Here is a 22470-nt window from a genome sequence, read left to right on the forward strand (position 1 = left end):
CGCTGCTGGTGCAACCCACCGCCATCTCCACCATGGGCGAAGTCTTCCCCTCTGAGGAGAGGACAGAGCCCTTCACGGCCGAGGAGATGGAGCTCCGGCTGAGCGAGTCCATTCGCGTCGAGGACCTCGAGGACCTGCACGACGACCAGGTGCCACTCGATAGTCTTGTTGTCGAGGAGGACCACCACAAAAAGGGCATTCGCATCCTCGTAAGGCCGCTCACCCGCAGCCGCTCCGTCAGCCCAGGCAACGACAACTGCCAGTGGCTCGCCCTCCGCGCAGAGGTCGCAGACCCCAAGCAGCCAAAGTCGACCGTCCTCGCCGTCACTCAGACGTCCAAGGACATCAACTTCTCTATTCGCATTCCTGGCGATGCTGACGACGAGCATCGGCCACCGTTATGGTGTGAGCTGTACTACGACCCGGCCAGCGACAGCCTGATTCTTTTGAACAAGTCTGATGTGCCCATCGTCCTGGCCCGGCGGTCGCAGCTTGAAGCGGGCTCCCCGTCGTTTGGCCAGGAGATTGTGCCCATGACCACAAAGGAGCTGCTGCCTGGCACATGGAGAATCACTGTGGCGAGCAAGCCAATCCTCGACTTTAGGATCCTCGAGAAACGGCCCGCAACCCTTCGCATCCCCCGTGACGATTCGGACTTGTCATCCTTTGTGACCACCTCTCAAGTGCTCAACTCGTCCGTGAAGCGGTCGTTCTCCGAGGACGACCTGGGCCAAGCGAATGCCTCGATTGAAAAGAGGCTGCGCATGAACGACAGCCTGGTCGATGAAGAGACTGGGCAGGAGGACAAGGACGGCGTCATCATCTTCCTGGGACCCCGGGACGAGTCCCTCGTGTTCCCACTACCACACGCCGCCAAGACCAAGGAGGTCGCCATCCCACACGGGCACGCCCTCCTGGAGATCCAAAAGGACGACACCGTGTCGATCCCCGGCGGGTGCGAGCTGGACCAGTACCAGCTGACCAAGCGCAACCAGATTGCCACGACGGCAGCGTCGTCGGTCTTCACCGCCGACTACTCGCACGCACCCGAGGGCGTCATCACCGTCAAGGTGCTCAAGACGCGCAACCCCAGCGCGGCGCCGCACGACGCCCACCGCAACGTGATCCGGCAGGCGGACATCTGGATGCGGGAGTACCAGAGCCAGGAGGACCTGCAGCACGAGTCGATTGTCAAGCTCTACGGCGGGGATGCGCGGTACCTGTCGCTATACATGGAGCACGTGGACGGCAAGGACCTGGCCGCGCGCAACGTCTGGCGCGACGCCCGGTCGGACCTGTTTGTCGGCGGCCGGGCCGACGCGCTGCGCATCCTGCGCGACATTTCGAGCGCGCTGCACTACGTGCACCTCAAGAACAAGATCCACAACGACATCAAACCCGCCAACATCCTGTATTCCAAGGACCGGGGCGCGGTCCTGTGCGACTTTGGCCTCTCCACGCGCAAGACTGACCCGGCGACCAACGGCGGCACCCCGTACTACGTGCCCCCCGAGTTCATCGGGCAGAAGCTGCGCGGGCCCGCGTCCGACGTGTGGGCGTTGGGGGTCACGATGCTCTACGTGTTGCGCAAGATCCCCTTCCCCGACGCGCGCGGCCGCCAGGGCCACCCGCGGCAGCTGTACTGGATGATTGCCGACCTGAACCGCAAGTCGGTCCACTCTCACCACGCGCGGGGCCAGCCGTCGGCCATCTCGCAGATGCAGCAGTGGCTCATCGAGGTCAAGGACGCCAAGGCCCGGCTAGACCCGCGGGACAAGGTTGAGGGCCTGGTCGCGCAGATGCTCACGCCCAACCCCAACCAGCGCATCACCATGGCCAAGGTCATCGTGGAGCTGTTCCCAGCTGACGAGCTTGCTAATGCTAATGCGGCGGCGACATCATCGCGGAGTCCAAGAGCGAGCAGGGCCCGGCTGGCCGTGGGATCGACTTCGTCTGCGTCGAGCTCCATGAGCGCAACGAGCAATCGTCCACGTAGCATGCCTGGGCTGCGACAGCCAGCACCGCCGACCACGACAACAGCAACGACCGCATTGACTGTGACACAGTCACATCGGCGGATCACAAACACTGCTGGACCCAGCTGAAACATGAATGCCATGTCAGAGTTCAATCAACAATACATTAGCCGCAAAAGCATAAACACCCTTAAGTGTATGAGCATGAGCTTGTGAGCGGCAGTTTGGTTGTTTCCGGGTCTGGCAGCTGCACAGTGCGTCGAGCCATATGCGCCCAGCCTTTGGGGCGTTATCCAGATGAGCACTGCCAGCAACAGGCTCGATTGACTGTTGCCAGCCGCCTCCCCGCTCAAATCAACTCCAACTTGAGGATCATCGTCTGTTGCCACAGCACAGTCGGTCAACGTCACTCGACCTTCTCAGTACAGGAAGGGTCATGCTGGCATTCATGATCAACAATCGCTGGCTTTTTTCAATAATCACGCTAGAACTGAAGCACGCCGCTTGGCGTGGGGACCAGGCAGCTCTCAAGAACAAATGCTGTACACTGATGTGAGGCAGCCACCGCGCAATGCCGCGAAATGGACAGGTTCTCACACCCAGCACCCAAATGCTGCACATCATCCCCTTCCTTCCAGCTTCACCGTTCACCTCGCTCCTTTTTCTTCTCAGAGCCCCAGGGCAAAGACAAGCGCGACACCCGCGGCCGCCGACAGCGTCGCAAGGCTGACGCCGACGCTCACACCGGCGGCGGGCTTGCTGGTGCTCGCGGCGGGCGTGGCGCTCGACCCGGCCGGGGTCTGGGAGCTGCCGCCGGACGTGGCGGTGCCGCCGACGATGGCCTCGCCGTTGCGGATGACGGTGACGTCGAACTGTGTGCTGTTGGCGCACTCGTGGACGGGCGCATCGGCGCGGAAGGTGATGTCTGCGCACTGTTTTGGGATGAGACGCCAGCGTTAGTAGAGAAGATACAGGGAAAGAGGAATATATAGAGACAGACAGAGAGAGAGAGAGAGAGAGGCGGTGGTGGGCAGGAAGAGAAACTCACGTTGTACAGCGCGCTGCCGCTCGCGCCACCAGTGACGACCTGGATGGTGGCGTTGGTGCCGTCGGCGATTTCGATGGGGACGGGCAGCTTGGGCCAGCAGAAGTCGCCCTTGCCCGAGATGTTGTAGAGGTCCGGGGTGAGGGAGATGTTGAAGTTTGTCGTGTTGTCGCCGAGGCCGAGGTTGACCCAGACGTACGCCCAGGGGTGGTGCAGCTCGAGCTCGATGGCGCCGCCGCCGATAGGCCAGGCGGTGCGGTTCGTGGTGGTGTTTACCCCGGCGCCTTTTAGCAGGAGGGGCGTGAGTTAGCATGTGTAGCGTTTTTTAAGAAGTAACACACAAGAGATACCCCATTGTTCAAAGCAAGTTATCATATGAAGCCCGCATGAAGCCCGCAGTTTCATTCTCTCATGATTGGTGTGCACCCCCGCAGAAAGAGAAACCCCGTGCGATTGCAGTACCAGAGTGGTTTTGGAAAACGCACAAGGAGGGCAAGTACACGGAGGCCAGGCACGGCGGGGGAAATCACGTACAAGGGTGCTCCCACTGCGAGTAAATCTCCTCGCTCTCCTCGGAAAGCGTGTCGGCGCGCCAGGGCGGGTAGACCAGGCCAAAGTGCGCCGAGGCGAGCTGGGCGCCCGCGAGGGCGGTGGCCAGGACCGTGATGGTGGTGGTGGAGGAACGCATCCTGACAATTTCTTTGGCTTTCTTTTTTGAAGGGCGGAGGACACGGAGGTGATTGACCGGTTGGCTGGCTAGCTGGCTCGAGCTGGGTTTGGCAAGGGACTGGCTGATTGACCTGGGGTGGCAGAAGGAAAAGGGAACCAGATGCGGATTGCTGGATCCAGAAGGGGGTGGTCGAGGGATGTTTATACATGATCCGTCCCAAAAAAGTTTCATGGCCAGAAGCACGTGGGAAAGCGAGGAGGTAAGACGTGCCTGCCTGCCCTGCAGGGACATGCCACAGCCGAGCTCCGCGCGATGAGCAAGTTTTCTCTCCTTCTTCCCCGTCAGAGCTGAGAGCCCGTCCGCCAAGGCGGCGGCTGGTCTAATATCACGGACGAGCACCTGGACAGACAGGGCTCTGGGCCCTCCACGAGCTCTAAGAGGCGGTTGCGGCGGCGGGTGGGGACGTTTGTGGCTTTTGGACAAAGATGTAGTACCCAGGTTGGTGGGCTGGATGTGCGGCTCTCAGCCAGAGAGGTCAAGCTCGAGTGAATTTGGGTGAGCAAGTTTCCCCACGGGAGCTGGTCCAGGGCTTCCTGAGCTGAGGCCCCCGGGCTACGGATTGGGCTAGACTTCCCGCCCAGTGAACTGGCGAGCAGGGGTAATGCAGCATTTGAGGGTGATAGGGGAAGGGGAAAGAAAACATGCTTAAGCGGAACAAGGTCGAAGGGGCCGCAGGGGCACATTGGAGGTTGTTTCTCGCGCGGTGACCCGTGATAGCCTGTACTTGCTGCTGCCGAGTACAGCTAGACCCGCCTTGGGGACTGTGACTTCCAGCTCCCAACTCCATGGATGCCCACTAGTCCTTCAACAGAGATGTCTCCTCAACGCAAGAGTCACAGCTTCCAGCTATTTGCAAGCAACATGCTCGACCAGCTGGGCGTGATCGTCAGGGTCGAAGAAAGAAACAAGCTCGCGCTGGGGTGGTGCTGGGCGGCGGCGGTACATTGCTGCTGCTGTTGCTGCTGTGGGACCGGGATTAAGTGGAACCCACGCAGGGGCGTGGTGCGGGGAGGCTGGAACCTGGACAACGCCACTTGCCCTTGTCGGACTAAACTTGCTCAAATGGCCGCAAAGCTTCGCATCGCTTTCTGTTGCAGACGACATTGCCCTGGCACGGTAGGGTCAATCATGCTCACCTGGGCAGGTCAAGTCACGTGGGGCTTTCCAAAGGCCGTTCCAGCGTTTCCAGTCAAAAGCAAAGGACTCTGGTAAAGTAGCTGTTAGTGTGCAGTGTGCTAGAGACAGCAGAGGGGCACAGTCAAAATGCATCGAGTGTGTGGCGACCCGGCGATACTCAACCCGCCTCTCTGGGACGTTGCAAGCCACTTACTGCAACCTTCAATAAAGCTGCCGAATGCCTCCTTCGAATAGTCATGGTCCAGACCGAAGGCGAATCAGACCACTTTGACGCTGCCCGCCATCTCTGTGGTTTGCAAGCCCTGAAGCCACGAACCCAGTGCAGCGGTACACTAACCCTGCAGGCAGAGTTTGATACCACTGCACGAGCATGAGTCCTGCGTCAATGCAGCGGCCAGTGGCAAATGCAATAGAGATATCTCCGCAGCCTCCAGCCACATGCTCCTTGGTAAGGCTGAGATAGAGTTCCGCGCAAGGCCTTGAAATGTCCTGACAACTCTACTCGCCTTGTCAGAAAAAGTTTGAGCCTGCATGTGAAAAGGGGAATTTTGACATTCTTGGCTTGGTCAGGCTTAACGCAAAATGTCTCCTAGCGGCATGTGTCACAATATTCAACACTATTTGGCACGCCTTGCAAGACCAGCATCAGTTTTGCCTAAAAGAACAAGGAAAAAGGAGGAGCCCAGGTATAGCTAAATCGAACAGAGCCAGCTCTCAGTCGTTCACATGCCCGCTTTTCCTCTGAGCAACAGCATAATTACGTCCTTCAGCTCTCGATGATACCACCATTTCAAAACCCAATGGGGAATTCCAACCAATCTCTCTTTTCCTTGCACTATTATGCACACTCGTGCCACATATCCTACTCGCTCTTGCATTCTCACTGTGCTGTGATCTTCTGCCCATCGGGCCCAGTTGAGAGTCCACAGGTAGTTCGGCCCCACTCTACCCTTCCCGATATGGCAACTTGTGCTGGCAAAAACTCGTCTGATTCGTCCACTAAAGTTCCTTGAAAGAGCACCCAGCACCCAAATTCTGTACCAACAGCGACAAAATGCATGCCAGCTCTGGAAGCCTGAAGCACAATATAGAAATCCCATGTGTAGGCAGCGTACTCGACCTATTGCCCTTTCCCCTCTCCCCCAGCTGTCTCCAGTCGACAGTCCCGTTAGATGGTCTGGTCGATTTGTTCCTGAAGAGTCCGCATCACCCCATTTCTGGGGCACTCGAGGATACAACTATGGGCCAAAGAAAAGAGGCGTTGAACCCTTCTGCGCGAGATCAGCCGATTCCTTCTGGGTACCCTTGGTCCCCGGAGATTATCCCACGACTAACATACCCTAGGGTTATTCGAGACATTGTTAATCGTCTCTCACAGTCCCAACAAAATTCATGACCTATGCTTGTCAGCTTGTCCTCGCTTCCGGAATGGTCCATGCCCGTGGCACACTTACCTCAGCTGAGTTTCCATGTTTTGGGTCATGTCCTTGTTTAAAATCATGCCAAATGTCCTCATGCTGGCATGAATCATGGAGTCGGGCCAGGCAAACTTGCCATTTCGAGCCCGATTCAGCACGATCCGAGTTGACAAGGAGAATTATATGCATGCGAGGCAAGAAGCGAGGTCAAGTTCGGGATGCGAGCCGGGCGTCTTGGCGATGGAGGGCGATTTCCGACAAGTATTAATGTCCCTTTAGCAATGGAGTCTAGTTCCCAAGGGCCTAAACTATCTTTACGGGATCCAGTTCCCATGCCCGCTCCATCAACGACCGAATCAAGACGTCATGGGCGTGCACCTCTTGAAGATGTCTTCAAATGTGGTTTGGTCGTGGATATTTGGCTCTTCGGGCCCTTGGGCTCCGCAAGCGACGCATAAAGGTCGAAATGTTCACCAAGGTTGAGCCGCCTGTACAAGAGTGGCAATGGAATGTCTCACAGTGAAGAATGTGAGATGTTGTGTAAAGCTGTCGAACGAGCCGGGGGGTTTGTTTCGCAGAGTTGGAAGACAGGGGCTAGGAGTGATAGGTTTTCTTGGAATAATGCTGGCAGATGTCCTTGTCAGTGGCCGGCACCCCCGCCTCTAGTCCTAGACTGTGTGCTTGATCCGACGATGGTCTAGAAGACGCAAGTTGAAGATGCGGCTCCGGGCGGGTCCGCGGATCGAGTGGTGGGGTGGGGTCTCTGCTCTGCGCACGCTGGGGCCCGCGCCTTCCAGCAATTGCAAGCTGGCTCCACCACTGTCTGCCCTGGCGGCCGCGTGTCCGGACCCAAGCCCGCCGTCATCTTGCAAAGACAACCCTGAGGGCAGCATCACTGCGTCGTTGCCTCCTCAATCACCACCCTCTCTCGGCTCGCCATGGTCTGCCCACAAGCTGCCCGTGATTCCCCATAGCAGATCCTTCCTCCCCCTGGCTACGCTCGCCGCCGGCGCCCGCGACAATGGCCCTCCCCGAAATCGGCTCCGGTATGCCTCACCCCCTTCCTTCCCTGTGAGCTCATGAGCTCTGCTAACCCAGACACTGCCCTCTTCTTTCAGACCTCTCCGCCTGGGCTTCCTCCCTCCCGACCGAATTCCTCCTCGCAGAACTGTCCCGGCGCCAAGATGGCGACTCCGCGGGCGCGACCGACACAGCCGAGCCGCCGCAGCCGGCCTGTGGCACCAAAGAGCGCGGTGCATACGACACGCCTTTGCATGTCTTTGCACTCGTCTTGATCCTCACATTAAGTACCATCGGTAGGCGGCCCCCTACTCTCGTTCGATACCAAAGCGTGGCAGTCCCAAGGAGCAACACCAATGTGCTGACCTCTGTCGTACAACAGCTTGCGGATTCCCCCTCTTCTCCCGGCGATCCTCGAAAAGCCGGCGGACCAGCTACTTTGTCTTTCTGTGCCAACACTTCGGCACCGGCGTCCTCATCGCGACCGCGTTCGTGCACCTGCTGCCGACAGCATTCGTGTCCCTCACGAACCCCTGCCTCCCATATGCCTTCAGCGAGGGCTACCAGCCCATGGCCGGCCTCGTCGCCATGATCTCGGCCATGAGTGTCGTCGTTCTCGAGTCGTACCTGACCACCAGAGGCGCCTCGCATCACCACCATCACCATGGCTGGGAATCGGACGACGAGGACGTCAACAATAAGTTTGGAAGTGATCAAGGGCCTGGACTACCGAACGGCAACAACCACAAGACAAGCGGCCTTGCCGCGAGCAGAAACGCTAGTCATAGACCGTCCGACATTGCCATGGGCGATGTAGGCGCGAGCCAGGGTCTCATGGCAGACGTGTCCCCCATGCCCGGCATGACTCCGGTAGTCGACACAACGCCAGCGAGTCCGGGCGACCCCCATAGAGCCAAACTCCAGACCGACAGCGACAGCGAAGACGACGATCTCGACCTCGACATGGACGAGCTCGACCCGACGACCGCAGAAGAGTCACGATCCCTCGCGCCGCAGGCTGCTGGTGCCGCCCGGCAACGACGACACGACGACCAGCACGACATTGCCGCACAAGGCCCGAGCTCTCCCGAGGAGCAGAAGCGGCTCATGCTGCAGTGCATGCTCCTCGAAGCCGGCATCCTGTTCCACAGCGTCTTCATCGGCATGGCCGTCTCCGTCGCTACGGGCCCTCCCTTTGTCGTCTTCCTCACGGCCATCGCCTTCCACCAGACCTTTGAGGGGCTGGCGCTCGGCTCCCGCATCGCGGCCATCAACTTCCCCCGCTCCTCCGTCCGGCCGTGGCTCATGGTCCTCGCGTACGGCTGCACCACGCCCCTCGGCCAGGCCATCGGGCTCGCCGTGCACACGCTGTACGACCCGATGAGCCAGACCGGCTTGCTGGTGGTGGGCTTCATGAACGCAATCTCGAGCGGGCTGCTGCTCTTTGCAGGCCTCGTGCAGCTCCTCGCAGAGGACTTCCTGACGGAGAAGAGCTACAGATCGCTGAAGGGCAAAGAGCGACTGCGCGCTGGTGGCGCGGTGCTCGCCGGTGCGATGCTCATGGCCCTTGTCGGTGCTTTCGCCTAGGCGACATCGTGTGCCTCAAGATTGTTCCATTGTCTATAAGAATGTCTGCTAGTATATATGCAATTTGAAGGCTCAAGATTTTGACAACACACAGAATATCTATTGCAAAAAGTGTTCACGTTTCTCTGGGTCATTGCATGAGCTCCTTCTGTGCGGACAGATCGTCCAGTCGAGTCTGCAGCCGTCACATATTTCAGCAGCTGAAAGGGGGAGAGTTGAGTCCTGACAATGAATTCGACAAACTACTAACATGATTGAAACAAGAAAACACTATCGAGAGTCCTCGGCAAAGCCCGTGAATGACTTTCCTTCAACGATTCTAGACCACACCGTCCAAAGCAGAGAAGTCAATATCCAGCATGACATCCATTTCCTCGAGCCTCTGGTCAAACTTGCTGAACACGGAATCTATCGCTGTGAGGATCCTATTTACGCCGTCGATCTTGTGCTCCGTGGTTGCTGGTTTTGTGAGCTTCCGGCTCCCGCGAGTAATGTTGTTGTTGATGGTGTCAATTTCCCTTCTGGGAGGCCTCGGGGACGTCTGAGTTGCCTTGTCGTGCTGCTGGTGCCTGTGGTGATCGGTTTCGGAGCAGCCCAGCTGGATGGTCGTGCCTGCTCTACGCATATCCGTCTGTGTCTGAGCATCCGTGCTGCCGTTATGTGTCTGTCCCCGACCATGGCGCGATTTGTCAAGATGTCCTTGAAGCTTGTCCATTTGTTGACACGAGGTGGCATCTGTGGACACGCGGCGGGGGCATCTCTCCAGAGCGACATCATCATAGTTCAACACTGCGTTCGACTGCCTCGGGCTCGCGTCCTGATGCCTACGCCGCCACCTTGGCGCAAATACGACATCGAACGCAAAGTCGTATCCTTCCTGCATCGAATGAACACGTTGTCTCAGGACTCAAAAGGCTTGCGTCAGGAAGTGCGCAACTCACAATCTTGGTGTATGTCGCCAACGGCATTTTGACCACAACAGGGATACCCACCTCATTGAGGCGAGCTGCCGCCCGATCAGCTACCTCCATCAGTTCGGCAAAGGAAGAGGGAAAGTCCTAGCTTCCCTTTGCATTGACGAAGACCCGCTGTAGGTGGTGCTGGTAGTGGCAGTTGTACTCGTCTCCGTTCCAGAGAGTGACGCATATCATCCGAGGCCGCGGGCGAGGGGGCCGGTCGTTGTACGGGAGAGAGTTGTGATCGAGGGGTGTTTGCTGCTTGTTGTGACATAAGCTCCTTGTCCACTCAGTCTCGATTTGATTCAAGCTACGATGCGCTCCAAGGGGAAGGTTGTTTGTGATGGTTTCGTTGCATGGAAAGAGACTCACCTCTTGCCGCCGCCGTGGTGGCTCAGTTCTTGGAGAATGTCGACTGGATCGTGGAGAAGCATGCAGATCCCTTTCCTCGGATACACGATCTTCGACCTTGATCCGTCCCTCTCCCAAGGGCGACGCGGGTGATGGGACGAGCTCGTCGTCATGGTCTTGGCGGCTCGGCGAAGGAGTCCCGTGTTGCTGTGGCTGATATGAACCTGTCCTCACGCGTTTCTCACGCAGCCGATCGACGCGGTTCGAACTGGACGACCTGCGCCGCTTAGTGGCCATCGCGTTTGGGCGGCGATTCTCGGTGCTGTGTTCCGTCTTGCTGCTGTTGGTGTTGCTGATTGTTCAAGCGAGGCCTGTGGTGCCTGTGGTACAGTGCACGAGGGCTGTATGTAAGGCCTGGTGGCCTCTTTCGCTTTAGACAAATGCACTGATGAAATGAGCAACAGCGCGTGGAGGCACCCCAGTATCTCTCCGGGCAGGTGCTACCAAGCGCCTTCTCGCAGTATCCCGCAAAGTCCCCTTGCCACGCACTCAATTCTGGAATTCTCAACCTCGATGGGAATCAACACTCCGTCTCTGAAAGAAATGCATGTTCAAGCTCTAAGAATTGCAGGGTATATAAGTCGCTTACGCCGCTGCCAACGTTCCAAACCCATGCTGTGCTCCAACCAAATCCCTTGCTTGACGCCAATCCAAATCACAGAAATTGCTGAGCAACCGTGTTGGAGGCCACAGCCATCACAGGTGCTACAAGAACAAGCACAATCAATATCGCTTTCTCTCCTTCCCACGCGTGTTCTGCTTCCACAGACATATCACGCTCTTGGACTCGCACCACTTCTTGACATCTGAAGGGGCCACCTCGGCATCCCAACCCACTTTCGTCAGCTCACCTGAGTTGAGCCACGCGGCAAAATCCTCGAGGACAATAGGGTCATAGAGCAGCATCTTCTCATGCCAAGAAGGCTCCGCTGGATCAGTTGACCGTGCCATCGATTTGACCACATTCGTGATATGCTTGAAGAGAATTTCTTCATTGTCTGTTGGTGACAGGGCCAGGGATAAGTCGGCCTCGTCCCCGGTAGATATTTCTAATGGTGCTGCAGAGGGCGAGAAGACGGCCTCTGGCGATGATGCCTCCCTGGGAGTTGATGGCGCAGAAAGCTGCTCGTCAAAAATGTCATCAGAGTCCGAGATTTCAATCGGAGCCAAAGGTTTTGATGTCGCAGGCTTTTTTGCTCGGGATGCCTTTGCTGTCGTTCTTGCCGGAGACTTTACCTTGGCTTTTCCGCCGGATGGGAGCTCTTCGATGACTTTCTTGGGCCGTCCCCGTGGCCTTTTGACTGCTCCGTCTCCCTTTCCTGCTTTGATTGGGGTGGCTTCCTTGGGAGACTGTGGGGATGCAGACGTCGTCATGGCTCTTGCACCACCTGGTGAAGACGCCGTCTGGTGCTGACTTTCCCAGCACTGATCTAGCAAGGAAATCATGGCTGAGCGTCTTTTGATGGGCTTGAACCCGAATGTTTTGATCTTTCGTGCAAGCTGCACGTCTGTAAGCAGCTCGTAATTCGGCTTCTTTGCCTTTCTGGGTGTCCGTGGTTTCGTACCCAGCCCAGCTACGCTCTCCACTGGAGTCTCTTCTGGTACTGGAGCCATTGTCGATTCATCCACAAGTCGATTCGAGAGATCATCTGACTCAGTTACAGTTTTGGCCGGTGCGCTGTCACTCTGCGCAGCCACAGCGGCAGTACCCACTTGCGGCGATGGCGACTGTCGGACCGGATCTTGCGAGGTGCTGCCGACATAGCGGAACTCGAGTAAAGAGCCATCAATATCTCGCGCACCAGCATGCCACAAACCTGGCTGGTCATCGGCGGGATTTGCCTCGTCGTCGAGCTTGTTTGATGCCTGTATGGCAAGCTGCAGCTCTCGTAAAGCTCGAGGAGAGTCGTCCATAATGAGCTGACTTGACGTACCAAAGACGAAATCTTGTTTACTGCTTTGCTTAAGCGCAGTGCTTGGAGACAAGAGAATCGGCACTTCCACCACCTTGCCATTCTTCTTACGTGGCTTTTTGGGTGGTGCCTTGGATGGCTTCTTCCCATCCTTTGCCTTTGCTAGAGCAGCCTCCTGGACCTCGAATAAGGCCTTGACATCGCCGCCCTGGTCAAGATAGCCAAGCAGGGACTCACGCGTGTGTCCCACTGTGATGTCGAATTCGGGTTCGATGGGAGCAGCGTATGGTGCAGTCGCAAGCTCGGTAATTGTTCTGACTTTGCGCCTTGCCGTGGCTGGCTTGGTCGGCGAGGTACTACGAGACGTGCGCTGACCATGACCTGTCATGGGAACGGTCTCGATCAATTTTCGTTTGCCGAGCACTTCTAATGGAGTCACGTTGCTTCGAGCCGCACCCGAGCTCTCGGCTTTGCATCCGAACTCATCCTGTAGTGTCTGAAATACAGCCTTGTGTCTTGTCTCTTCTTCCGAAGGCTTCACGGCCGAGGAGAGGACTTCTCTGTTGTCAGACTCGGAGTCAAGCACCACCACGGAGTCCGGAGGCGGTGGCGTCCACTCTCGACGTCTGGCGAACGTCCTTGGTCCAGCTGGAGGCAACGGGACTGCTGATGGCTCTGGATCCGCGGAGGTCAGATCAATTGGGGGAGATTCTGCTTTGGTTGCGAAGTGCCTTGACACGGTCTCCGACCCAGCCTTGACTTCTGACTTGTTTGCAGTCTCCATCAGAGGGGCTGGGGCGGCCTGCGACTTGGATGGTGACGGGGATCCGTTGTTTGACGACTGCCTGCTCCTGTACCGCTGCCACGGCTTTTCGTCAGGAGACAGAGACCCAAGACTTCCAGCTCGCCCCAGCGTTGGACGTTCTCGTGGTTGTGCAGGTTGTTTCTGGCGCATCCGCTGTGTGGGCTTCGGCTTGCGGGCAGGCGACCGTGTGATTCTCTCAGTCTCGATGTCAATTTCAGGTGCTTCCCTCAGGACCTCTGCAGCGCTAGTGAAGGTGGTCCTTGCATCGAGAGGTATCGCGGCAGCGCGGCTACCACTGCGCAGCGGTGGTTTTCTTGGTGCCTTGGCTATGATATCCTCCAAAGCAGGCAGATCTGGAGAAGAGGAGATGACCAGCTGAGCCGATGTTGGTGGAGACTCCATGTTGGCGGAAAGGGAATAGAGCCTCCCAAAAGCCGTGCCTTGGTGTCTAGAGAGCCTTGCGATGGTGATGTGCCGTTGATATTGGACACCGCACCGGATGTCCCCCAGGAGGCGATCCGCTAGTCATGAACATCGCATCGTCGTTGTCTGCATGAGTGGACCTGCCAGCAGGAGCAAATAAGCTGGCGGGGTGGGAGGCCAGGAATCACTAGAGTGAGGCTGCGAAAGACGTGATTCTTGCGAAGTGCTCGCCGTGGTGGTTGCAAGCGGGGCTCATTCAAACCAGGGGCCTCGCATGGTCGTGTCGCGACCAGTCTGTCGGCAAATCCTCACTCACGAGGTCGCCACGACATCATGTGACCTGCCTGGCCTGAGTCACCATTGAGGAGAGTGCCAGACTGGAGTGGGTCCAGCAGTGCCCAAACAGCGTGCATCAGAGACAGTCGAGTGAGCGAGTGCACTGACCACCTGAGCACCCTTTGGCCGGAAAGCGAAGGCGCGCACACGGCCCCACCTCATTTCCATTATTCTTCCACTGGCTCGCAAAATTGGATTCGGGGGTCGCAACACTGCAGGCACTGAAGCACACCACCCGACTTGCGACCGTCAGTCCATCACCACGCCAGCCACCGTCCGAATACCCCTTCAGACCATCACCAAATTTCGCCAAAATGGAGAACGACAAGGGAGAGATCGTCGACCTGTATGCATCACCGCTTGCCCCGTACCGAGCCTAAAGACAACTGCGGCCGGCGAAGCCGAGAAAGATCGCAATTGGCTAACATGGGATTTTTTCCTCGCTCTACAGTTACGTCCCGCGGAAGTGCAGCGCCACCAACCGCATCATCAAGGCCAAGGACCACGCCTCGGTGCAGATTTCCATCGCCAAGGTTGACGAGAACGGTCGCCAGATCCAGGGCGAGAACCACGTCTACGCTCTCTGCGGCTTCATCCGCGCCATGGGCGAGAGCGACGACTCCCTCAACAGACTCGTCCAGCGTGATGGCATCGTCAAGAGCGTCTGGAGCGCCCAGCGATAAGCGCCTTTCTCCTCTTTAGCCATAAAAGGGGAAGCGGTTGCTGTAGCATGGTTGTACGTCCCAAATCACCACCGACACATACCCACGCGTACGAGTGCCGAGCACACAAGACCGGCACGCGAGACGAAAAACGAATTCTTCGACGACTGACCTCGGAAAATGGTCATGACGACAGGCTTTTCATCGGTGTTTTGACGACAAAAAATGGGAAATGATTGATCAGGGCGGACGGCGCGTTTGGGCAGGCAGCATATATTGTCGCTTTTGATTCGCATCTAGCCGGATAGAATATCCTACGCGGCCTGATCTACGGTGCGAGGAAACAAATCAAAAAAAACATCAACAAATTTAGAGCATCACTTGGGAGGTGCAATGTGATGTGTGTACTTGATGGTGCAACGGAACTGGGGTCTAGGACGTCGGTGCTTTCGCCAGACTAGTACGTGAAGAGGAGGGTCCTGCACGGCTAGAAAAGTGTTGTCGTGCCTCCACTGCGCGAGGACTCTGGGGCTGCCTCGACAGCCTCCAAGCCGAAGATTGAATGCTTGGCCTTGAAAAAGCCGTGATGGTCGAGATGTCCATCATGGTACAGATACGGGTCACACAAATGATACTTTTTCGCACGTCGCGTAGCCTCCTGCGCGGATGTCGAGTGCCGTAGACATGTTTCTACCGTGATCACCAATCTTCTCATCTGCGCTTACGCGGACCTGAGAAGACTAAGTCTTTATGAGTTGCCTCGCATATCATGTAGCCACGGAAATAACTTGCAGACGCGTCGTTACGGATTACGACATTGTATGGCCGTAACATTTGTGACTTTTTCATGAACAACCCAGAAGTTTCAGGCAAAGAAGCAGACTGAGCCAGTTGTTATTCTGATACAACGGGTGATCGAACAAGACAAACCTGACGGCTGTTCGATGCCTACCAGTCCTTGATCATGTCAAACGATGTCAATATTGAAGCAAACGCGCTTTCTCATTCGGTCCAAGTGACAATGAAAGCTTGAGGGAACCTGGAGACCTCGTGGATCACACGGCTTACATAATGCCATTCTTGACGCAGCTGTGCGTCTGCCCACAAATCTTCCGATCCGGCTGGACCCCAGCTGGGAGCGCCCCGATCAGTGACGTACAAGACATCGGCCTCGGCGCCGTCGATCTAGACGTGACCCAATCACCCTCCAGATCTGAACTCAGGCACGCATCCCAGTGCCGCGTCCTGTCACAAGCCGCGCGAAGTCTCAGCTCGTACACCCTATCTCTCATGTTGCGCAGTAGTCTTACTCTCAATCCAATGCGTTCTCTACTCCTCCTAGAACACATGTCGCGCAATTCATGTGGTCTCGTGTCGTCACTGCAGCCCAGCCGCCATCGACCACCCTCGTGATACGCACTCCCACCATGGCGACCAGGACGTCGACAAGACAGAAGATGGCACTTCAACCAGCAACCAAGGCCCCCTCTGCGAGTAAGCGCAAGCTTGCACAGGTCGCAACGGCTCCATCCCCTCCTCCTCCTACCAAGAAACCCAGAACAATCAAGAAGGATGCCAGCCCAACACCTTTAAATGCTCCCAACTCAGCTCTGCTGCGCGAGCCGCACCACCTGGCCGACGAGGCGGAGGAGCACGGCATCGTCCTGCGTGACTTCTACCCTCGTGAGATGAACAATGTCCGCGCAAAGGCCTACAACGACAACATCCTCCCCCGGCCCATAGAACTTCTCACCAAAGCCCTGGCCGACACCTCTTCAGTGCGGTCCAAGGTCGAGGTCAAGGACGCAGTCGTCCACTGGTTCAAGATGGACCTCCGGACGTACGACAACCGCGCGCTCAGCATGGCTAGCAGGAAGGCCGCCGAGGCCGGCGTGCCCCTCATCTGCGTCTATCTCGTCAGCCCGGAGGACTTCACGGCGCACCTGCGCGCGCCCGTGCGGGTAGACTTCATGATGCGCACTCTCGCCGTGCTCAAGAAGGACCTTGCGGCTCTCGACGTCCCACTGCACGTCGAGACGGTGGGCAAGCGCAAGGACATCCCTCAGCGCATGCTGGCGCTCATGGGTGAGTGGGGAGCCAGCCACCTGTTCGCCAACATGGAATACGAGGTCGACGAGCTACGGCGTGAGGCGAAGATGGTACGCCTACTCGCGGAGCATGGCATGTCGATGGAGGTGCTGCACGATTCGTGCATCGTGCCCCCGGGCTTGCTGGCTTCGGGCTCTGGCAAGCAGTACTCGGTTTACTCACCGTGGTTCCGCGCCTGGGTGGCCTATCTGCATTCTCATATGGATCTGCTCCTCGACGTTTTTGACCCCCCGACAAAGAACCCAGCTTCAGTGCGGAAGGGCAAGCACAGCACAATCTTCGACTCAGAGATTCCAGACGTACCCAAGAACAAGGCCCTCTCCACAGAGGAGAAGAAGCGCTTCCACGCGCTGTGGCCCGCTGGCGAGCACGAAGCCATTGACCGGCTAAACAAGTTCGTTGAGGAGCGGATCTCACGCTACTCGGAGCGGCGCAATTTCCCCGGCGACGCGTGCACGTCGTCAATCTCGGTACACCTGGCGGCGGGCACGCTCAGCGCACGCACGGCGGTACGGGCCGCGCGCGATAAGAACAAGGGGAAGAACCTTGACGCCGGGGCCGAGGGGATCAAGACGTGGATCAGCGAGGTCGCGTGGCGCGACTTCTACAAGCACGTGCTCGTGCACTGGCCCTACATCTGCATGAACAAGCCGTTCAAGCCCGAGTACTCGAACATTGAGTGGTCGTACGACATGGAGCACTTCCAGGCCTGGAAGGACGGCCGGACGGGGTTCCCCATTGTCGACGCCGCAATGCGGCAGTGCAAGGCGACGGGCTGGATGCACAACCGGTGCCGGATGATTGTCGCGTCTTTTTTGTGCAAGGACTTGCTCATCGACTGGCGCCTGGGCGAGCGGTACTTTATGGAGACTCTGATTGACGGTGACTTTGCGTCGAACAATGGTGGCTGGGGCTTCTCTGCGTCGTGCGGTGTCGACCCGCAGCCGTACTTTCGCATCTTCAACCCGCTGCTTCAGAGCGAGAAGTTCGACCCGCAGGGCGAGTACATTCGGAAATGGATTCCCGAACTCAAGGGCGTACAAGGTGCCGCGATACACGATCCGTATGGCAGGACGGGCGGTCTCTCCAAGAGCGCGGCAGGCAAGGAAGGAGCTTATCCGCAGCGCATTGTGGAGCACAAGAACGCCAGGGAGGCGGCCCTGAAGATGTACAAGGCTGGTATTGAGAGGGATAAGCCTTGATATAAGAGATTATTGATCTGCTATGCGAACTACGACGCCAGCCATGGCCTACACAGCTTTCATCTGCCCAACCACACCACCAGCCTATGTCGCTAACAAAGTACCCGCCACCACCAAAGCCCACGGACCGACCGTCATCATCGCCGGCACGCTCCTCCTCTCTCCCGGCGCAGCACTGGGCGGCCTGTACGCCGAAATCCCCATCTTCACGCCTTGAGCCTTTAGACACCCGGCAAATGCCGTGCCCGGCAAGAGGGACGAGCTCACCGTACCGTTGTAGTACTTCTCCGGCAAGTCGCACCACAGATAGCAGAGGTTCGCCAGGTTGGGCACGTGTGGGGCGCAACACTCAAGCATCGCCTGTACCACCGTCTCGTTGCCCCCCCCCCGGGATCATGAACGCGTGTGCATCGAGAGGAATAGGCAGCGAGTCGAGCGACGGCAGTGATAGACCTGTTCCTGGCCCGTCGGTGGCGCAGGTCATGTTGGTCGTGGAGCTCGTGAGCGCGGCTCGCGCAGCCAGGGTGGCGGTCTGGGCTGACATTCTTCTTGTCTCTTGTGTCTTGTGTCTTGTTTGAGGGGCTTTTGACGATTTTCTTTTCGTTGGATTTGGGTGAGTGGCGTGAAAATCGGCGTCACGCTGGGGCGGTTTAGCTGCGTTCTTGCCTTGACTCGTCTTGGGAATCCGGCTCGTGTATGCTGTTGGAACTACACACGTGCTTGTGCTTTATCGTTTTTGCTCTGATTCACGTTTCGTTACTGCCAGGCAGATACCCAAAACAAGCAACACCTTGAACAACCCATTGCCACGCGCGGGAGCTCTTGAGTACGTATACCTTACCACTTCCCAGAGGGAAAGAATGACATTGCTCTCTGGTGATGCTATTTCCACGGTGCCCGGGCGCCACAAAGCCTTGGCGAATGTCACTGCCATGCATCTCCGCGTAGCTTATATGCCAGAAACCCTCCCGGACCCCCCTGTCACACATCAACACCCGCTGGATCGCCCAGCCAATCGTGTGGATCACTGAATTCGGCTGATGCCATGGCGCGTCCCTTATTTGCCTGCTAACTAGAACAACAAGAGTGCTTGTTCTGACGTCGCGCCCTCGAGCTCGATTTCTCGGCATTGACTTTTTGTCGCGGATCTTTGGGGACTGATGATCTGGATTAGACAAGAGGGCTTCTCGGAAATGCGTGATCCCATTCGCCTGATGCGGTGGGGCCCGCCCGTATTTGGCCGCCTCCAGTCACGCACCTCGATGCTTTCGCCGAGCGCTCGAGATGATGCTGATCCTGGAATTTGATGTAGTTGGTTGCTGTTCAGGAGAAGAGGCAATGAACACTCTGTAGAACCTTTTTTTTTTTTTCAAATTTCTGCTGTCTCAAGCAACGCCCCCCCCCTTTTCTCTCTTTATTGAGCAGCGCAAGAAGAAGGCTGCAAACAGAATATCCGTCGCCTGCATACATCCGATTCTTTCCTTAGGATACTATGAATTGCTCACACCTTAGACAAAGGTATCCTTGTTGGTCAAATGCTTTCGTACGGCACAATCTACACGTACCAGCCTGCTGGTGGCTCCTGGCGCAGGATTGTCACGATCTGGCACGACTTGGCTGAAACATGAACATTTCCACGGGCCCCCTTGAACTGGGGAATGAGTGTTCCCGATCCGTACTAAGCAATGGATTGCAGCAGCAACGGGTAATATCACAATTACGCTCAATCACTGTTCAGCTAGCACGATCGCTGAAACCAGAAGCAAGCATATATCGAAGCCTTTGACTAATCAGTTGCGAACCACTTCGCTTGGAGATTCACAATTATCTCGAAAATCCATGAACGATCTCTACTTGATTATGAGCCTATTCGCTTCCACACCAGGGTCGTACAAACCCGTCTCCGAATAGTACTTCTCCCACTCCATCAACAACTGGCTCAACACCTCGGGTTCTTGTAGCGATAGGTTGTTGGCTTCTGCTGGATCTCGCAGAACATCATAAAGCTCCCACGAGTTTGAGCCCTCTGGGGCAGGCGCAAAGACGGCCTTCCATTTACCACGCCGCACTGCCCGCCGGCCGAACAGCTCCCAGCCACTGAGATCCTGGCAGCCATTCTCGTGCACAGTTGGTGTGAGCCCACGCAGGTGAGGTATCCAAGAGCGACCTCGAAGTGCCGCAATTGCGCGCTGCCGATAATGAGCAACAGGAGGCGAAACTCCAGCAAGGTCGAGAATCGTGGGGAGAATGTCCATGACAGTAGTAAAATCGTGAGAGACTGCTCCGCCAGGCATCTTTGGCACTGTTATGCTGGGGTACCGTATTATGCAGGGGCTTTTGAGGCCCCCTCGTGCTAAAGATACGCTTGACGCAGGAATCGGTGCTGCCGCTGCGGAAGCCCACCGGGGACCGTAGTACACAAAGGAGTCGGCATTCCCTATGTTCTGCACGGAGTTGTCGTAAAAGGTCTTGATGATGTGCTCGAGCGGCACACCGGCTGTGACTGGGAGCGCTTCAAGCATCCGGCCTTCGGCGCCGTTATCTGACATGAAAAGGATAAAGGTGTCGTCGAGCTCTCCCGATCGCTCAAGAGCTTCTACCACGCGTCCCAGATTCTGATCAATCACGTCGACCATGGCGGCGTACGTTTCCATGCATCGGGACGAGATGCGCCGGTCCTGCTCGGGCATGGCTTCCCAGGCTGGGTTTGCTGCTGGACTAGCAGCCAGTGGTGGCCGTGGTGATGTTCCCACTCCACGTGGGACGAGGCCATGTTCCATGAGACTTTGAAGGCGTTTCGCTCGCAGAATCTCGGGCCCTTCGTTGTAGCGATCCTTGTATTTCTCAATGATTTCCTTGGGTGCTTGCAGTGGCCAGTGTGGTGCCGTGAAGGAAAGATAGCCAAAGAATGGCTTCTCCCGTTCCTGCTGGTTGCGACCATCCAGATATTGAAGCAATTCGTCGGTGAATGTGGTTGTTGAGTAGAAACCTGAGGGCAAATCCCGTTTCCGATCGAGGAAATTCCCATCCCGCATCCATAGACCTTCGCTGTCTACTGCGGGGTGGCGATAGAGGTAGTCTACAAAGTCGCCAAGCTGGGGTTCGTCGTTGAAGTGATTGCCCGAGCCGGCCAGATACACAAAGCTCTTATCGAAGCCGCGGGCATGCGGGCTCAGATGAGCCTTTGTGCCAAGATGCCTGTCTGAATCAGTCACTCTATCAGCAAGACGTGCGCCAAGGCGACGGCACTCGGAGTTTGAGGAAGTGTCAGGGCGTTCCTGATGCAAGACGACTCACCACTTTCCAGACATGATTGTGTGGTAGCCAGCGTCCTGGAGTAGCTCGGGGAGGGCGGCGACTCTGTGGTTGAGGTAGCTCTCGAAGCCCGGGCGTCCCTGGTAATGCCTGTTGAGCTTGATGTCCTCTGCGAGCTGGCTGAGGCCGACAATGTGGCTGTCTGTGCCCGACATGAGCATGGCGCGTGTTGGGGAGCAGGCTGCTGCCGTGTGAAAGGCCGTCAGAAGGACACCCTCGGCAGCGAGACGGTCGAGCGTGGGGGTGTCGATCTCGCCGCCGTAAGGGCCGGTGTCAGTGTAGCCCAGGTCGTGGGCCACGACAAGCAGGAAGTTTGGTCGCCTGGCGGGTGCCATGGCGGACGCTGTTCTTGGACCAAAGATGTGTACTGGAACAGAAAGGATTGCGGACGGTAGTCTAGGTAAGGTGGAAGCTCAACACCAGCCAGGAACGGGTAGCAATGGCTCAACAGCGAGGGCTGGGCTGCGGGTGGCCGCGATGACGACGAGGGTTGGGCGTTCCGGTGAAGTCCAGCCGGGGGCTTATGCACGCTGCAAGGATGGGGGCATGCAACTGCACCGGCTCGCTGCCGGGTGCAACAGTCGTCGTATTTGCAGGCCGATGAGCGAGCCCAGAGCCGGAGACGGTAGGCGAGGGTATCTCAGCCGACAAGAGACACGGTGGCATGCCTGGAAAAGTTCGAAAATGGGATGGAGATGGAGATGGGCAGGATACCCTCCCTACAAGAAGTAGGACATCACGCGAGGAAGGCGCGGCTGTCGCTGGTGTCGACATCGCACCGGGACAGTGGCGTGCTTGTGGTGGGGGAGGTGCTTGCATGCGCAAATCCTCCGCCCTGGTGCTTGCCTGCCTCTGCCCAACTCGTGCATCGTGGGGGCCTCACTCTTTCCACACCGGCTCGCAACACCAAACGACCTTACACCCACAGTCTGTCTCGCCATCCAGCCCGCTCCTGGTGCCATTGCAAGCCCTCTGCGCAGTGACGCCATGTCTCGGCCCCCTCGGCAACAGGCTCCTCACCCCTGCTGCTTCCACGGTCAAACTACTACTGCCACCACCGTCCAGCCTGAATGATGCCTCGCATTTCCCAGCACTGCCCGCTCACACGATTATCACCTTGCAATCACGGCCGGAGATGCCTGAATCTGGATACACCGGATTCCATGCTTGTTGCGTCTGCCACGGTGTCTTATCAATGTGCTCAGGCGACGGCAATAGAAAATCATCATCGCTCCACAAAGGGCTCATGGGAACATTTGAAACCTCTGGCGACCCACGGAACAGAGTCCGCCCACTAAACTGAATGGGCGCCGCTATTTTTTCCTTTTCAGCTGTCGATCCGCCAAGTCTACCCCGGATTCCGCGCTGAGGCTACCTGGCATCCCCGCTGGCGGCGGACCCGGACCCCCCATCTTGGTGCCGATG

The 22470-nt window shown here is 57.3% G+C and overlaps 8 protein-coding genes across 8 annotated transcripts; 4 read left to right on the forward strand and 4 right to left on the reverse strand.

The window, feature by feature from the left end:
* Window positions 1–32: 32 nt before the first annotated feature.
* On the forward strand, window positions 33–2105 carry B0I36DRAFT_346527 (kinase-like domain-containing protein; the record flags this gene model as incomplete). Its single annotated transcript, XM_046156470.1, has 1 exon — window positions 33–2105. One exon carries the CDS (start codon window positions 33–35, stop codon window positions 2103–2105), a length of 2073 nt encoding a protein of 690 aa, XP_046014710.1.
* Window positions 2106–2644: 539 nt separating this feature from the next.
* On the reverse strand, window positions 2645–3709 carry B0I36DRAFT_346528 (uncharacterized protein; the record flags this gene model as incomplete). Its single annotated transcript, XM_046156471.1, has 3 exons — window positions 2645–2908; window positions 3025–3305; window positions 3556–3709. The coding sequence occupies 3 exons, from the start codon at window positions 3707–3709 to the stop codon at window positions 2645–2647; spliced, it is 699 nt and encodes a 232-aa protein (XP_046014711.1).
* Window positions 3710–7131: 3422 nt separating this feature from the next.
* On the forward strand, window positions 7132–9007 carry B0I36DRAFT_381518 (Zinc/iron permease). The gene is made up of 3 exons (XM_046160869.1): window positions 7132–7352; window positions 7425–7622; window positions 7709–9007. The coding sequence occupies exons 1-3, from the start codon at window positions 7328–7330 to the stop codon at window positions 8911–8913; spliced, it is 1428 nt and encodes a 475-aa protein (XP_046014712.1). The 5' UTR covers window positions 7132–7327; the 3' UTR covers window positions 8914–9007.
* A 225-nt stretch (window positions 9008–9232) lies between these two features.
* On the reverse strand, window positions 9233–9881 carry B0I36DRAFT_360125 (uncharacterized protein; the record flags this gene model as incomplete). Its single annotated transcript, XM_046158248.1, has 2 exons — window positions 9233–9790; window positions 9855–9881. 2 exons carry the CDS (start codon window positions 9879–9881, stop codon window positions 9233–9235), a joined length of 585 nt encoding a protein of 194 aa, XP_046014713.1.
* Window positions 9882–10809: 928 nt separating this feature from the next.
* On the reverse strand, window positions 10810–13714 carry B0I36DRAFT_316649 (uncharacterized protein). The gene has a single exon (XM_046153056.1). The coding sequence runs from the start codon at window positions 13398–13400 to the stop codon at window positions 11004–11006; it is 2397 nt and encodes a 798-aa protein (XP_046014714.1). The 5' UTR covers window positions 13401–13714; the 3' UTR covers window positions 10810–11003.
* Window positions 13715–14071: 357 nt separating this feature from the next.
* On the forward strand, window positions 14072–14440 carry B0I36DRAFT_238238 (ribosomal protein S21e; the record flags this gene model as incomplete). Its single annotated transcript, XM_046149591.1, has 2 exons — window positions 14072–14103; window positions 14209–14440. The coding sequence occupies 2 exons, from the start codon at window positions 14072–14074 to the stop codon at window positions 14438–14440; spliced, it is 264 nt and encodes an 87-aa protein (XP_046014715.1).
* Window positions 14441–15876: 1436 nt separating this feature from the next.
* On the forward strand, window positions 15877–19072 carry B0I36DRAFT_372552 (putative Deoxyribodipyrimidine photo-lyase; the record flags this gene model as incomplete). Its single annotated transcript, XM_046160130.1, is given in 4 exon segments — window positions 15877–16504; window positions 16517–16578; window positions 16597–17658; window positions 19043–19072. 4 exon segments carry the CDS (start codon window positions 15877–15879, stop codon window positions 19070–19072), a joined length of 1782 nt encoding a protein of 593 aa, XP_046014716.1.
* A 431-nt stretch (window positions 19073–19503) lies between these two features.
* Window positions 19504–21818, reverse strand: B0I36DRAFT_316656 (putative arylsulfatase). Its single transcript, XM_046153057.1, has 2 exons — window positions 21028–21818; window positions 19504–20928 (listed from the first exon to the last, which is right to left on the reverse strand). Exons 1-2 carry the CDS (start codon window positions 21378–21380, stop codon window positions 19581–19583), a joined length of 1701 nt encoding a protein of 566 aa, XP_046014717.1. The 5' UTR covers window positions 21381–21818; the 3' UTR covers window positions 19504–19580.
* Window positions 21819–22470: the final 652 nt, after the last annotated feature.

This window comes from Microdochium trichocladiopsis, assembly GCF_020744255.1.
Source record: "Microdochium trichocladiopsis strain MPI-CAGE-CH-0230 chromosome Unknown B0I36scaffold_3, whole genome shotgun sequence".
Taxonomy (NCBI): domain Eukaryota; kingdom Fungi; phylum Ascomycota; class Sordariomycetes; order Xylariales; family Microdochiaceae; genus Microdochium; species Microdochium trichocladiopsis.

Bases quoted from the DNA above. Each gene is read 5' to 3' on its own strand.
- B0I36DRAFT_316649 (XM_046153056.1), bottom strand. From the start codon at position 13,400: ATGGAGTCTCCACCAACATCGGCTCAGCTGGTCATCTCCTCTTCTCCA.
- B0I36DRAFT_381518 (XM_046160869.1), top strand. From the start codon at position 7,328: ATGGCCCTCCCCGAAATCGGCTCCG. The intron at 7,353-7,424 runs GTATGCCTCACC...CTCTTCTTTCAG, and splicing joins CCTCCCCGAAATCGGCTCCG to ACCTCTCCGCCTGGGCTTCC. The intron at 7,623-7,708 runs GTAGGCGGCCCC...GTCGTACAACAG, and splicing joins CCTCACATTAAGTACCATCG to CTTGCGGATTCCCCCTCTTC.
- B0I36DRAFT_316656 (XM_046153057.1), bottom strand. From the start codon at position 21,380: ATGGCACCCGCCAGGCGACCAAACTTCCTGCTTGTCGTGGCCCACGAC. The intron at 20,929-21,027 runs GTGAGTCGTCTT...TGATTCAGACAG, and splicing joins ACAATCATGTCTGGAAAGTG to GCATCTTGGCACAAAGGCTC.